We start from the raw sequence: 17,219 nt of genomic DNA on the forward strand, positions 1-17,219 counted from the left end.
TATTTGAGACATTTGATTAAAGTATTCTTGAAAAGGAAGTGCCTGTAGAGTTGTAAATAAAATTTAGAAGTTAAAAAAATAAAGATTTCCTGGTTTATGTGATCTTAAAATATTACAAAGGTCTATGACAGTATTCATGGCAAATCAATTTTCTTTTGCTGTTCTGTAACTATGAATCTTCTCATATATCTCTCTTTACTTAAAAAATTTAATGACTTTATTTATTTTTATTGAGATACAATAGAGGTAAACAGTGTATAAGTTTAAGGTGTACAGTGTGTTAATTGGGTACATTTGTATATTGCATTATGGTTACCACTGTATCTTTAGCTAACACATCTATCATGTCACATAATTACCTTTTTATCTGTATGTGTCTGTGTGTGTGTGGTGGGAACAATGAATATCTGGTCTTAGCAACACTAAATTGTATTCCAAGTTAAATTGATACTATAAATTGATTATATTATTATTGTCTATAATCAATATTCCATATTCTAAATCTCCATTTACCTTTTTGGAAGGGCAGTTTTCAAATTATTCAATTTGAAATTATTCAATAGAAAACAACTGCACTTAGAAATCAGTAATAGCAAAATATTTGTTCAAATTATTTGTTCAAATGATATTATTATTATTATTTTAATTTTGTTACTTCCTTTGTTTTCCATCAATGCAGGCAGCAATTCCTGCCAGCTAAATAATGGTGGATGCTCTCAGCTTTGTTTACCAACCTCTGAAACTACAAGGACTTGCATGTGTACGGTGGGATATTATCTCCAGAAGAACCGCATGTCATGTCAAGGTATAAGGTTTTGAAAAATCTTAGTTCTGATGCACTTACTCATCCATGCAGATATTAGGCAACCAAAATCAGATAAAAATTAGAAAACAATAATATTAGCTTTTTGTTAGGACAGTGGTACCCTAGTAAGTACCATATGTAGAATTTCAAATGTATCTACAATATTTTCAGTATCTCTGTTCTTGTGAAACCTTCTAAGTTTTTAGTTATTTTCAGGAACTACAGTTTATTATCACACCTTTAACCAAATCCAGTCAAAGCCACCTGAAACTTGAAAATAGGTAAAAAACAGTGGTTGGTTTGCTACAGTTACAATCTAATTGGGATGTAGTTTATTTGAAAGTAAAAGAAAAAAGTTTATATTTACTTCCTTTCAACTATTTACAAGAAAGTACCAGAAACCATGTAAATTCTCAGCTTTGCTTAACTGTGGGAGAATGCTTCAGAAGAACAGGAAGTTAATAAATATATCTTTCTGCTTTTTATTTCATAGACTCTAGTTCTACTAGTCCCAAAGAGCTTTGGTTCTAGAATAATCTTTTTATCCAGTGATTACAACTTAATTTTATTTTTAAAATTTTCAAATTTTTATGAAAAATATGTATGTTAATACTAGCATATATTTCATTTTAAATCATATATTTATGTGGCACTCGTGCAGGCACTGCTCTCAGTACCTTAACACATTAATTCACAGAATCCTCATAATAACTTTGTGAAGTAGGTTTCTTGTTCCCATTTTTAGAGATGAGGAAACTGAATCACAGAAAATTAACCAACTTGTCCAAGTCACACAGCTATGTCGTGGTGAAGACATAGCTAAACTTAGGAATTTTTGTTTTAGCAAGAAAATCTGCATATATTAACATTTTCTGGCATGTTAGAAAAATTCATAAATTTCATCATGAGGACTTCTGGTAGTCACCTTACTAGTACGTATGTGTGCTTATTTTAGGACATACTTTTGATACTGAAAAAGCAAAATCTTAGCAAAAATTGAGCAGTTGGTATGCTTTTAGTTTTAAAGAGATTTAAGAAGTCTATTAGAAAGGTAACTGATACAGTTATCTACAATCAAGATCTATTATCATACATAAGCAAGGAGATGCTCGGGCTTTCGAGAAGAGGGTGAATTTTGGTTGTGAGGCCAGGTATGCTTTCAAGTATTATCTGCCTCAGTGTTTATGGTTCCCACATCAGTAGCATCTTCCCTGCCTTTTAGCAATTCACATTCTCAGGCCCTTGGGCTGGAGTCCGGGGATTGGCTTTAACAATTCCTCCAGGAGATGCTGGTGTTTCCTCAAGTTCTAGAACAACTAATCCAACTACCTTTTAACTTGTCAGAAATGTAGCATACAATGGAAAAAGGGGAGGTGGATTAAAACATATTATTTTATGAAAGAAATGTGGATCACTAAAAATAATGCTAATGGAAGTGCTCTCCTTCCCAGGAGCACCCCTTCGCCTTTCCCCTCCCACCCCTTCTTCCCCACAGGCACACATCTCCTAACCTCTAAGGGACCCCAGGAGGCTTACCACCAGAGCAGCAATGGACATTGGCGGCTCATCCCGGGCAACCTAGACCCTGTCCCCAAGACCCCTTTTCTCTGAGTTCTTAGTGAGTCAAAGCAGCCCAGCCTAGGCTCATTTCCCCAGCCCCTCCTTGTTTCACTGTCCCCAGCTTTAATAAACATCCTCTAAAATTAAAAAAAAAACAAAACACAACAAAACAGTGCTAACGAATGACTTTTATGTTAATTACTCATTTTGGACTTTTTTTTTTTTCCTTCCAATTAGGTATAGAGTCATTTCTTATGTACTCTGTCCATGAAGGAATCAGAGGTATACCTCTGGAACCAAGTGACAAAATGGATGCATTGATGCCTATATCTGGAACCTCTTTTGCTGTGGGAATAGATTTCCATGCAGGTAAATAGCTTTTTATTCATAATTTCTATATAATGTTTTCACTTGCTGTATTAAACACGATGGGAATATAACTAGTCCATCTATACTCTGATAATCAAAATGAGGAATAAGACAGCAATTTTTTAAGCCAAACACAAATTGTTCTAAATATGTATTGCCTGAAAAAAAAAACTATAGCCGAAACCGGTTTGGCTCAGTGGATAGAGCGTCGGTTTGTGGACTGAAGGGTCCCGGGTTCGATTCCGGTCAAGGGCATGTACCTTGGTTGCGGGCACATCCCCAGTGGGAGGTGTGCAGGAGGCAGCTGATCGATGTTTCTAGCTCTCTATCCCTCTCCCTTCCTCTCTGTAAAAAAAAATATCAATAAAATATATTAAAAAAAAAAAACTATAATTCTAAAGTTTAGCATTTGATTTGCAAATGAATAAAACATCATGATTGGCATTTGGTTGCTTCATTTTTATTTCTCTCTTTTTCCCCCAAATAAGACTTTTACTTTTATCTAATTATAAAAATATATAAAAAACATTTTTACATACTTAAAACATAATATTATTAAAATATTTTTAGGATGTGATTACCTTAGATTATAATAGAGGTGGTAGCAAATGAAATCCAAATAATGAAAATGATTAAAAATTCTAAGCCATTTTAAATTACTTTTCAGTTTAGTATGTATCGTTTTGAAGTCAGATTTTACATTATTTTCTTGCTTTAACAAACAGTAAAAGAAAGCAGATTAAACACTAACATTTTGCTGTGGCTAATAAAAATAATGATTGGGAATTGATGGTAGAAACTTTTAAATTTGTTGAAATAAACAAGTGTTTTGATGCTAATTGCTAAATTCAGATATTATAAGCATTGGATATGCTTCTCTCATAATATTCAGATTTATTATTCTACAAATGAGGGTTTAAACTTATAAAAACAAATGTCTTTACCTCTCACCAAACAAAATCATATGCTTTCTGAGTTAATGTTTTAGTGTTGAAGAAGTACATGCATGTTCCATATTTTTCTAAAGTCTTAATTATATCTAATATTAGAAACAAATAGTTCTTTGATTTATAATCTTAAAAAAATCCTTAAGCATTAGCATATGGGCTCCTAGTAGTAAGCTTATTTTCCCCCAGTTCCAATACATTTTGTTTAATCATGTGTTAATGAAGTTATTGGCTACAAATTAATGAATTACTAGAAACTTCACAAATGGTTCAAAGATGACTTCTCTTAACTAAATTGCTTTGTACCAAATGTTTGGAATCAAATAGAGGCAAACATTCTACTTTTAAAAAAGGGCTTTTCCCAAAAAGAAATATGGACAGACATAGCTTATTTTATTGAGTACTATGTTATTTTTGCCAAAATCATGGTGTGGTTTTTGATCAAACAAGGCTGTTTAATTAAACCTTATTATTCATAAAAGTCTCACTACCCTGGCATGCATAATCTACTTTGCCTTTTATTTACATGCATCTTATTCTTTAGAATTTTGTTACATAGGATTTAGTAAGCACAAAACTGAGAAAATTTGAACTTCTTGAAAAGATTTATGTAGATATGCATAATGTTTTTACTAAATACACATCATCCCTTGTTTTAGCTGGTATCAATATTTGTTTTAAAGAATCTGTAATGATTTTTGAAAGTATTGGATAGATTTCTGTGAGTTACAAATATTAAAATAAGGCATTTGGTCTAACTGTCCTGATTAGATCCTCAGTAAATTTCTTGTTTCTTAAAAGGTAAACTGATTATTTGTATAAGTTAATCTCACACTTCAAGGTTTTATGTTGACCCTGAATGGCTAAGTTTCATATAATGTGCTATGGTACAGGATCGTTTTATTTGCATTAAATAGTTCTCTCCCTGTTTCTAAATTTCCAATAATTACTAATATCATAATAAATTATTTTAATTTAAGGTAGGTTTTCTTCTTTAAATTTAAATTTACTAGGGTAACGTTAGTTAATTACATTACATGTTTCAGGTGTACAATTGTATAGTACAACGTCTGTATATTGCATTGTGTGCTCACCACCAAAAGCCCCGTCTCCTTCCATCAGCATATATATGGCCCCCTTTATTTTCTTCATCCTCTTCCTACCTCTCTTTTCCTCTGGTAAACACCATACTATTTTCTATGTCAATGACTTTGTTGTTTTGTTAGTTCATTTGTTGCTTTCTGTTTTATTTCCCACATATGAATGAAACCACATGGTTCTTGTCCTTTTCTATTGGACTTATTTAACTTAGCATGATACTCTCAAGATCTACCCATGTTTTCACAAATCCTAATATTTTATTATTTTTTTATGGCTGAGCAATATTTCATTGTGTATATGTACCACATCTTAATTATCCAGTCATCCATTGTAGGACATTCAGCTTGCTTCCATGTTTTGGCTATTGTGAATAATGCTGCATTAAACAAAGGGGTACATATATATCTTTATGAATAAATGTTTCCAAATGTTTTGGGTAGGTACCAAGAACAGGGATTGCTGGCCTAAATGACAGCTATATTAATTTTTTAGGAACCTCTACACTGTTTTCCATAGAGGCTGTAACAATTTACATTTCTATCAGCAGTGTAAAAGGATTCCCTTTCCTTCATATCCTCTCCAACACTTGTTATTTTTGTCTTATTGATAACAGCCATTCTGATAGGTATGAGGGTATATCTCATTGTCATTTTGATTTGCATTTCTCTGATGATAAGTGAAATTGAGCATCTTTTCATGTGCCTGTTGGCTATCTGCATGTCTTCCCAATGGATTATTTTTTTTTTCAAAGAAACAGAAAATGATCCTCAAATTTGTATGGATAGCCAAAGCAATCCTGGGAAAAAAGAACAAAGCTGGAATTGTTACCCTCCCCTTACTTCAAATTATACTACAAAGTTACAATAATAAAAACAGGAAGATATTGGCAGAAACATAGATGCATAGACCAATGGAACAGAATTGAGAGCTTAGAAATAAATCCACCCTTATAGAGGCAACTAATTTTTTACAAAGTAAAAAAACATACAATGGAGAAAGGAAAGCCTCTTCAACAAATGGTGTCAATGTAGTTTTTCATCAGAAATATTACCAGTTATTATTTAAGACTTCATGTTCATTTTGTGCCCACCATATTTTAAAATTTCATTATTGGAGAGAAATTATTTTTAAAAACTCTGTTCTAAATATAAAATTATATAAGCATATAAAATTACAATAGTCATATAAAATTAGAATGTTCAAGAAAAAGTAAATTTCCCTAGTGAAATTAACTTAATAATGTTAATGAATAGTCTGTAGAGCAGATATTTAAGGAATGATTAAGCAAAATTACCAGCTTTTGAAGTCATTAAATGTAAACCTAAGAGGCTAGCAGACAGTGTGCTTAGACAATGAACCAACTAGATGATGATGATGATAATGATGATCATGATGAAGATATCAAGAGTTTTCAACAACTTTACATACATTTGTGCTTTCATCTCCCTTACAGTCTAATCCTTTACTAATTGTGTCTCATGAAAATATATTAGACTCAAAATAAATATCAGCAACTTGATTTATAATTTATTGTAGACAATATACAAGCTCTGCAACTTTGTAGAGTGAAGTTGCTTCAGGGAGGAAGGAAGGAAAATAACTGGATTGCTCCTGAGAGAGATGGAGAAAACAAAAATTGATGTGTAAACCTCAATTTTATTTATTTTTTTTAACCAGGGTCTTTAAGGTTTACCTGATTATATGTTCTCTCTCTATTTTGCAGACATCTTATTTCCTTTTCTTTCTTTAGTGACATTTATCTCAGGGACGTAATCTCTACTTATGATTAATCAAATATAATGATGACAAATTGAAAGGGCACAGTTGGCCCTTATTCTAATGATAATGAGTACATGGTGAGAAAGAGGATCACTTATTAAATATAACTATCATAACTTATGTAATACTATTTCATTACCACATTTTCCAAGGAGGGAGAAATATATTGTTGAAACCTGTACATTTCAGGAGGACAAACAAACCTGAACCTTGCTGGGTTTTGGTCCTAATGAATTAAAGTATTCTGCAGTAAAAGGATTTCACATACCAGATGAAGCAATTCTAGATACTATCCACAGCAAAAAGAAGACCCTGTGGCTAGGTTTAAAATGTTCAAAGCATTCTGATAACTTCACTGGAAAAGTCCTATTACACTGGCAAACATACTAAACTTTGAAAATCCTTGCCTGCTTGCTGATAGTCTTTCTGATGAATTATTACTGTGTTTGATGCTTTAAACAATATCCTTTCCTGAGGAGCAAAGCCTTAAAACAAAGCCCATTGCTCTGGTTAGTAATGTGATCTTCAGTAAGTAATGTTTTATTCAGTTCTCCCACTCCCACCTTGGGGATATTTATGACTTTTCATAATAATTATATAATAGAATATGATTTGAATAGAGGAAATTCTCCTTAGAGAATGTTATTTATCTAATATTTTCAAGCTTATATTATTTTTTATCTTTAATCTCTATTGTTCAAATATGAGTTATCCAACTCTGTTAACAAATATTGATTACTATCTGCTACCTTTAGGATACAAAAGCTCAATTGCTGTGGAGAATAAAGGTAACAAAGAATGTTTATGTGGTAATGCATAAGTGGGTGATCTATAGGGATTTTTTAATTGCATCCAAAGATCTTTATTTGAATGTCATTCCTTGGCACTCACTATGGAGAAATATTCTAATGCCTTTTATACCATCACATAGTGATCTAGCTATTAAGAAATGAAAACACTGAAGTAACATGTCATTATATATCTGTTAAAACCCATGGAATGTACATCACGGAGAGTAAACTCTAACGTAAACTATAGATCCTAATCTAAACCTATGGATAGATATGTCGATGTAGGCTCATCACTTATAGCAAGTATATCAGTCTGATGTGAGGTGTTGATAGTAGAGGAAGCTATGTGTACTGGAGAGGAGAGGGTGTATGGGAACTCTGCTCAATTTGCTGTGAATCTAAAACTACTCTAAAAAAATAACATCTATTAAAATAATCACTGAAGGAGACTCTGTGACAAAATATCTTTGCCCTATTGTCACAGTTGAATGTCAGCTATTTACATGAAAGACTCTCTTCTTAATAGTCCCGCAACCTTTACATATAGCTTTGAATGTTAGAACTAGAAGGAACATTTGATAACATCAAGCAGCATCCCTTCATGTTACAGATAAGGAAACTGGAACCTAAAAAGATCAAGGGGCTGTATAAAAATGAAGTATTCTACTTCTAATTCTCTACACTATGCCATCTTGCATTTGTAAGCAATGAAACAAATTTTATTTAGGCCATTGTTCCTCTGACCTGATGAAATGACATTGCATTTCTGCAAATTTTGGCTGGTAGAAGATCATGTTTTATTTTGACTTATATACTGAATCCTGTAGCCCTAAAACCCATTTAATAATTTAAGCAGGTGACACTCAAGTCAGAGTCTCTTTTTTCTATGCCTGGAGGCATAAAAACAGCTATTTGTAAAAATCTTCTAGTAATCCCTTTGTCATCAACCAAGGCCATAGAAGAATTATAGAAAGAAGTATTTTTTTATGTCAGTAACAGTAATATCTTAAGAAATATAATACTGTTGCTTTGGGACATTTTTTCAATTTTATAAAAATCATTCCCTTGGTTACAAAGTGCATTTCAAGGGCTGATTCAATTTCTTCTTGTTCTTGGGACAGTGAACCAATACTTGGTGTTGTCATGTCAAACTTGCTTCAAGACTGTAGTTTCAGATCATGTGAACAATCTGTATGTGCTTATAGATGGTCATATCCAGTAAATCTTTTAAGATGTGAAGTACTAACTACCACTAGAAAAAACAACAACTTTTCAACATTTTTTGGGAAACAAATATCATAAATATACATAGAATAAGGCATTATAGTTTAAGCAACTTATTGGAAATATCTCACAAAACTTTTTTGGATAATTTCTGAACCCCAAACCTAAAAAATAAAATAAGACAAAAAATGACCAATGCTCTTAGACATCTGGATTCTCTAATAGGTAACTCAAAACCAAAAGCCCCAGAAAATTCACATTGATGGCCTTTTAAGATTAAAGTCTTGGTCAACGTATTATGGGATATATATTATTTTCTCTGTTGAGACAATCACTTAAGCAAGTCTCATGAAACATCTTTCTCAAGAAGTTAGCTCTCATCATGAAATTGAAAAGTCTCAGCACCAGCTTTAGACTAATTTACCTGGAACACATCCAGGCTGTATTTATGTCCCTTTCTTTTCCCCTTTCCTGAGTCACTCTATGCTGCTATATTTTTTAGCTGCCCAGTAATCTCTTTAGCAGAGCTACATTCACAATCTGATACTCTATCTCTACTCTTTTCTTTATCAAAACTCCATTACTAGGAACCATAACCTCAAAAATATTAATTATACTACTTCACAGTAAGTTGTTAGTAGTTGCTAAGAGATTGGCAAGTTATTTTACTAAGTGTGTTTGAGCAAAGCCCAATACATTAATTCAACATGATAAATCCAACTAAAGCATCACTAAAGATATCTGAAAAACATATTTTATGGATAGTTTAATCTTTTGGGTGTTTTTCAAATTACATTGTACTCTGTGTCTTAGACAATAGATTGTCACCTGTTTGTTTCCAGAAACTTAACCCTGAATATCCTGACATGTTAAGTGATAATGAAGATCTCTTCTTTACCTTAGGTACATTGATGCTCTTAGTATTAAGTGTAACTTTAACATTGGAAAAGTGTATTTTCTCCATTTTTAAGAAAACCAAGTATCTATTAGTCTATTTTTCTGTTTGAAAAGCTTTCTTTAAAAAAAATAACTATGATTCAGCTTCTAAGATTGGTGGTCATTAGTTTTTAATCAACTAGACAATTTTCTAGTGAATAGAGGAAAAGAAGACTTATTTAATTAATTTTTGGACTGGTCATAATTTCTTTTTATCTTTGGCCTTATTCTTATTCAGAGGTAGTAAGTAGTAAGTAGTAAGTAGATCCTTTTGGGGACTTGGAAAGTGGACTATTTCTAAGAATTCTATGGAATATTTAGAACAGGACTGAAGTAGAAAGCCTAGAAATGGGACTAATTATCTGCGAGTGGGTTAAGAAAACAGGGTTTGGAAGAGGAAGAAATTAAAATAACATCATCAAAAATATATATATATATATATTTAATTTTAAATATGCTTTTATTGATGAGAGGGAGGGAGGGAGAGAGAGAGAGAGAGAGAGAGAGAAACATTGATCTGCTGCCTCCTGCCTGACCCCTACTGGGGATTGAGCCCACAACCAGGGCATGTCCCTGACCAGGAATCGAACTGGTGACCTTTGATGCATGGGACGGAGCTCAATGAACTGAGCCACACTGGCCAGGGCCATCAAAAAAATCTAAGTATTTATTGAGCACTTGCTACATTATATAGGAATAAGGTTTGAAAGATTGTATGTATTTGTGCAATTTAATTCATCAAAATAATCTCTTGAGGAAGGTGACATTATTTTAACAATGAAAAAAACTGGGTTTTGGAATGAGATACATATGCCAAAGAGAGTTGGTAGCTTTAGGATGCCCAAATTAAATTCTGTATTCAGGAATTACATTTGGGTTGTTGAGATTGACATAAGTCATGAATTGAACAATCAGTAGTGGAGTAATCAACATGAGACCCTTAATGATTTCATAATTAAAATTTTAATAATATTATAATTATTATTGGGGAAAATATATAGGCAATATGAGGTTTCAGGGTTTGGAGGAAGGGTGATTTAAGTGTAGGATTATCCCTTCTAAGCTTAGATGCAGAAGTTAATAGTATAGTTTCATCTGAAAGGAGAATGAGAAAGATGATCATTATCATCATCAGTGAAAGGAGGAAGAGAATGAGGAGAAAAAATCATTTATTCCACTGTTTGTATTAGTTATTTTTTGCTGTATAATGAAACTATCAAGATTTAACTATTTTAAGCAACAAATGCATATTATCTTATACCTTCTATTGGTCAGCTTACGTGCGTCATAAGGCTGCAATCAAGGTTATGGCCATACTTACTGTTTCATCAGAAGGCTTAAGTAGGGGAGGATGCATTTCCAACTGTTGTCCAGATTCAATTCCCTCTGGGCTATTCAACAGGGGGTCATAGCTGCTCCCTGGCTGTGGACCTCAGTTTCTTGTCATGTGAGCCTCTCCATAATATAGTTCACTGTCATATAAAATGACTGTCAGCTTCCCTGAGAGCTAATGAACAATGGAGTTGGAGGACAGACACAAACCAGAAGCCAGACCTTTGTATTCCAATCCAGAAGTGACATGCCATCACTTTTGGCATATTCTGTTTATTAGAAGCTAGTTCTAGCCAGTTCTCAAAGGGAAGTGATTAGAGTCTGATCTGAATATCAGGTAGTAGGGATCATTAGTGGCCACATTTGAGGCTGTTTATCACAATATTATTGATGTTTTGTTCATATTATCCTTATATATAACTTTGTAAGAGGCAAATCTTAATGATTCATTTAGGTAACCAATGATGCTCCTGTATGGAGAACTTATGTATTCTGGCTTAAACCAAGTGAGGATGAATTATTGTGAAACACTAGGATCATGGTTTTGGATCTCATTTTGCCTCCAATAAATAGTAAGCCTTGAATACCTAGAGAAATCCTCCGGGCAGGAAAAAAAAAACAGGTGATGCTTAAATTATCTGCCTAATGCTTTGAAGATGGAATGGGACAAAGCCAGAATTTTAATTTATAAATACTCCTCAAACCCTAGTTTTATTTACGCCACTATGCTAGAGTAAGACCAAAGTGAAGAAAGATTCCAAGAATGAAAGAATGTCTGCCATAACAACACAAAATATATTATACAAGGCGAAAGCTCAGAGATATCTAACCACTTAGTGTGGGGTTTATAAAGCTAGGCTTAGGAGGAGTGATAGTTGATAGTCCTAGGAGGAAGAACCAATTTAGTAGATTTTTGGCAGTGGTTCTTAACTGGGATGATTGTGTACCCCAGATTATATTCTAGAAACATTTCTGGTTGTTTTGATTGAAAGGGTGCTACCAGCATCTATTGAGTAGAGGCTAAACAATGCACATAACAGTTTCCCAAGAGAAGGAATTATCCATCCCCAAATACTAATAGTGCCAAGATTGAGAAACCAACAGCAGGGCAAATCTAACATGCATTTTCATTGATTTTGAAGTGTACCCCTGGTTTAGCAGCACTAATCTCAGTAATAGCAGACCCAATGTCTTTGTCATTAAGCTACTTTCTGTTAACTTGCTCATCTCATTCATTAGTACCTAGCTTTTCATGTCATGAATTTACCAGATTTGATTTTGGCCATCCATCCAGAAAAATCCTTCGGCAAAAGCCAGCAACTCCCTCTACCCAGCATTTACAATTTTACCAGTATCTGAAAGAAGTCTTCATGTAATATTAACGCTAAATCTTCTACTGACAACTCTCTGACACCAAAGGTCTTTAAGGAAAGCTCTTTAAAGAAATTGCTTGTACTTATCTCGAATTGCCTAGGCCCTAGGGGATACAAAAATGTGTAAACGCCAGCAGAATTATCTGTAGTTATTTTCTTTTTCATCACCAATGCAGTCTGACTGTTGACTAATGTTAACTCTGCTTAGAATGAGTTCTAGTATTGCATCAAGTGTCCCTGTTTGAGTTTTGTGGCCAGAAAGAGAGCTCCAAAGTACTTAGCATCAATTGGCAGTTACCTATGTCACTGTGGTGCACAAGAGCACTTATGCCAATCTTCTAAGGACAGCATGTTCTTTTCCATCATTTGCTATGGGTAAAGCATTCTGTTGGCGAATTCATCTAGAATTATGTTTAAAAACAAAACAGAACTTATTTATTTAGTCTAAAGTTTATTATTAAATTTTACTGAGGCTAAAATGAGAGGAGCTAGATGTAAATTAAGTAGGAAAAAACTCAGATGGAAGCAGAAATGGTATTTGAGTGTCAGTGTATTAAATATTAGAAGAGATTACTTAAGGGTTGTGACTCTCTGGCTCCAGAGTGTTTTGAAGAGTTAAACAAACCACCTCTTTAAAGAAGGAATTCTCTGGGTCCCTTCCAGTTTTTTAGACTATTCAACTTCCAATATTAACAGCTTAAACAGTAACAACCTACAGGCTATTTTTTTTTAACACCATCTATTTTCTTGGTCAACAGCCATTAAAACCTATGTGATGTAATACCTTAATCAATAAAAAAAATTGAGAAAAAAATAAAAATTTGTAAAAAAAATTAATAATAATAATGTAAGGTTATTTTTTACCCATAAACAGGCAATATCTCTCCACTTAAAAAAAAAAAAAAAAAAAAAAAAAAAAAAAAAAAAAAAAAAAAAAAAACCTATGTGAACAGAATCAGAATTTAAGGTATGTAGTTTGAACACAGAAAGTAGATGGTGTTATAGAATTTGTTCTTTTCTTCAGGAAAAAAAGTAAATATTCACAGAAGAGAGCATAATTATGTTACTGCTTTGCTTACAAATTAAATATAAAGATACTAAAAAGAATCAATGATTCCACAGTAATTCAGGATCTAATCATATATAAAAAGTAATTTTCTAAATCCTGAATAAAATTATTTAAATTTTGTATTTTGTCATCTAAACATATTATTAAGAAGAGTAGGAAAATGAGCTAAGATTTATTGGTGATTCTTGTCAATAACCTTATTTAAAATGTGACTATAGTTTAATGATTGTTTCCATTTAAATGTTTTCCTTTCATGCTATTTTAGTGACTGAGGTCCCTTGGCTCATATTTGAATTTACTAGAGGCCCAGTGCATGAAATTCATGCACAGGAGGGGTGTGTCCCTCAGCCCAGCCTGCACCCTCTCCAATCTGGGACCCCTTGAGGGATGTCCGACTGCCCGTTTAGGCCCAATCCCGGGTGGGCCTAAACGGGCAGTCAGACATCCCTCTCACAATCCAGGGCTGCTGGCTCCCAACCGCTTGCCTGCCTGCCTGCCTGATTGCCCCTAACCGCTTCTGCCTGCCAGCCTGATCACCCCTAACCACTCCCCTGCCAGCCTGATCAATGCCTAACTGCTCCCCTGCCGGCCCGATTGCTCCTAACTGTCCTCCCCTGCGGCCTGGTCCCCCCACTGCCCTTCCCTGCAGGCCTGGTTCCCCCCAACTGCCCTCCCCTGCAGGCCTGGTAGGGCCCAACTGCCCTCCCCTGAAGGCCTGGTTCCCCCCAACTTCCCTCCCCTGCAGGCCTGGTCACCCACAACTGCCCTCCCCTGCAGGCCTGGTCACCCACAATTGCCCTCCCCTGCAGGCCTGGTTGCTCCCAACAGCCCTCCTCTGCCAGCCCGGTCACCCCTAACTGCCCTCCCCTGCAAGCCTGATCACCCACAACTGCCCTCCCCTGCCAACCATCTGTGGTAGCCATCTTATGTCCACATGGGGGTGGCCATCTTGTGTGTTGGAGTGATGGTCAATTTGCATATTACCTCTTTATTATATAGGATAGGTACTTTTAATAAAAGATAGCAATGAATATATTTTCATGCTCAATTATTTTCAATGTTTATCTACAGACCCATTAATTCAAAATAGAGATGAATAAATGAAAAAGTAGGCATCTAGCAACTCAATTATCATTAAATGTTGTTAAAATGAGTTTGTGGAGTAATAGCCATTAGTTCATCAATCACTTATTGATGATAGATCTCAATTTGTAATTAAATATTCTTATTTATTAGAAATTTATTATTTATTAAAATTGTACATTATAGAAAACTTGGGAAATTAGGAAATGTGAAACAAAATTGAAATAAAAATCACTAATGCCGAAACCGGTTTGGCTCAGTGGATAGAGCGTCGGCCCGCGGACTGAAGGGTCCCAGGTTCGATTCCGGGCAAGGGCACGTACCTTGGTTGCTGGCACATCCCCAGTAGGGGGTGTGCAGGAGGCAGCTGATCGATGTTTCTCTCTCATCGATGTTTCTAACTCTCTATCCCTCTCCCTTCCTTTCTGTAAAAAATCAATAAAATACATTAAAAAAAAATCACTAATACTACTACTACACAGTCAGAGACTATTAATATTTTGACATATTAATATTCCTGCTATTTTTAAATATATAAATAATATCATTATTGATAAGAATTTGTCTTGCTTCTATTGCTTACCATTCTAATAAAAACACTTTCTATGTTATGATTAACAAATTTTAAATACTATTTTTAATAGGAGTATATTATTCTATCATGTGCTTATCATAAATATTTACCTTTCCAATATTTTTGAAGATTTTGATTGTTTCCAATTTTTGGCTAAAAATCTTTTTCATCATTTGTGATAATTTCTTAAAATATAATTTCCTGTTTTTAAACTAACAACTTCTTTGAGCTATAACTTCCATCTAATAGAATTCACATATTTAAAATATAGAAGTCAGTGGTTTGGGATATATTAGCAGAGTTGAGCAACCAACACCAATATCTAATTTTACAACATTTTCAGTTCTAGGGAAACTTCATATCCACTAAAGTTTCTCGTATTTCTTCTAATTTCCTAGCCCTAAGATAACCAATTATATACTTCCTGTCTCTGTAGATTTGCCTGTTCTGGACATTTCATATAAATGGAATCATGTAATATGTGGTACTTTGTGATTGACTTCTTTTATTTAGCATAATGTTCATCCATGTTGTAGCATATATCAACACTTCATTACTTTTTGCCAGATAACTTTAAATTGTAAGGACATATGATATTTTATTTATCTATTTATCATTTGATGAACATTTGAGTTGTTTTACTTTTTTGATTATTACAAATAAAGCTGCCCAGGAACATTAATGTACAAATTTTGGTCTGGGTATTTGTTCTTAAATCTCTAGTCTAGGCTAGGGCATATGGCTAGGAATAATTTATTTAAAATACATTTTTATTTATTTCAGAGAGAACGGGAGAGGGAGAGAGAGATAGAAGCATCAATAATGAGAGAGAATCATTGATTGGCTGCCTCCTGCACACCCCCTACTGGAGATGGAGCCAGCAACCTGGGCATGTGCCCTGACCAGGAATCAAACCATGACCTCTTGGTTCATAGTTTGATGTTCAACCACTGAGCCATGCCTGCTGGGCTCTAGGAATAATCTTAATAGATCGTATGGTAACTATGTTTATCTTTTGGGTAACTGCAATACTGTTTTCCAAACTTGTTAAAATATTTTGCCCTCCCACCAGCAGTTCATGAAGTGTACAATTTCTCTACATCCTCCCCAGTGTCTTTTTAAATACTATAGTCACTCAAATGTTATGAAATGGGATCTTAGTGTGGTTTTTATTAGCATTTTCCTGACCCATTTAATGATGTTGAGGATTTTTTCAAGTGCTTATTGGCCATTTGTATGTCTTTTCAGATTCTCTTCCCATTATTTTAACTGAAATTTGTTTTAATTTAGTTTTGTTTTCTGTTTTTTATGTTGAACTGCTAGAGTTCTTTAAATAACCTAAATAAAGTCCATTTTAAAGTATGTGAAGTGCAAAATTTTTCTCCCATGCTGTGGTTGTCTTTTCACTTTTTCAATATACATAGTTTGAAATATAAATGTTTTAAATTTTAATGAGGTCCCATTTATCATTTTTTTTCTTTTGTTGTGTTTAATGTTTTATCTAAGAAACCATTGCCTAATCCAAGAATGGTATTATATTCTTATCTGTATTTTTAAATTTTTACTCTAATATTCATCATTTCCTTGTTTTATTTTGGGGGGGTTATTTTGAAGTTAGTACTAAGTTGGAAAGTTATTAATTTGAGATATTGATTTTTAATACATGCATATACAGCTAGAAATTTCCCTCTTAAGAAATACTTGATCTTGACCTCATAAGTTTTTTCATGTTGAGTTTATTTTCATTCATTTCAAATTTCTAAGTTTCATTATAATTTTTTTTGTTGACTCAATAATTATTTAGGAGAATGAGGCATTATTTCCCCATATTCGTAAATTTTTCGATTTTTTGTTTATTACTGGTTTGTCATTCAACTCCATTGTAATCAGAGAAAATAAATTTATATGATTTTAATCCTTATTGAGTTTGATCTTCTATTTGCTATCAAATCCATATGTTAGAGTTCACTAAAGGCTTGCTGACTGCTTTAATGTTTTGACAGTTCCTTCTGATATAAATTGCTCCTCACTGATACAGTTCGGTTTTGTGCAGGGATAGTTTCTGAGACCAATCTTTTTTGAGGTTTTGTAGGACTCCAGGCAGGTTCTTCTTTGATTTACATTCCCATGTTTTTGTCTGGTCAGCTAGTTGGCCTTCTGTTTAGCTTGTGGCTAAAGCCTCCTCTTAATAGCTTTCAACCAAAATCTCTACTGTTTTAGATAACACACTTGGACCTGAACTCCTCCACACTCTGTTTAAAATAGTTACTTTGAGG

General features: G+C 33.7%; 1 protein-coding gene across 2 annotated transcripts in view; it reads left to right on the forward strand.

The window, feature by feature from the left end:
- The window catches only part of LRP1B (LDL receptor related protein 1B), a 1,782,191-nt gene that overhangs the window by 1,262,578 nt on the left and 502,394 nt on the right, over positions 1-17,219 (forward strand). For both annotated transcript variants that reach the window (XM_080670835.1, XM_080670834.1), the window contains exons 34-35: positions 680-805; positions 2,603-2,734. In XM_080670835.1, coding sequence (XP_080526961.1) covers positions 680-805; positions 2,603-2,734 — 258 coding nt within the window. The remainder of the gene's footprint in view (positions 1-679; positions 806-2,602; positions 2,735-17,219) is intronic.

This window comes from Plecotus auritus, assembly GCF_963455305.1.
Source record: "Plecotus auritus genome assembly, chromosome: 5".
Taxonomy (NCBI): Eukaryota; Metazoa; Chordata; class Mammalia; order Chiroptera; family Vespertilionidae; genus Plecotus; species Plecotus auritus.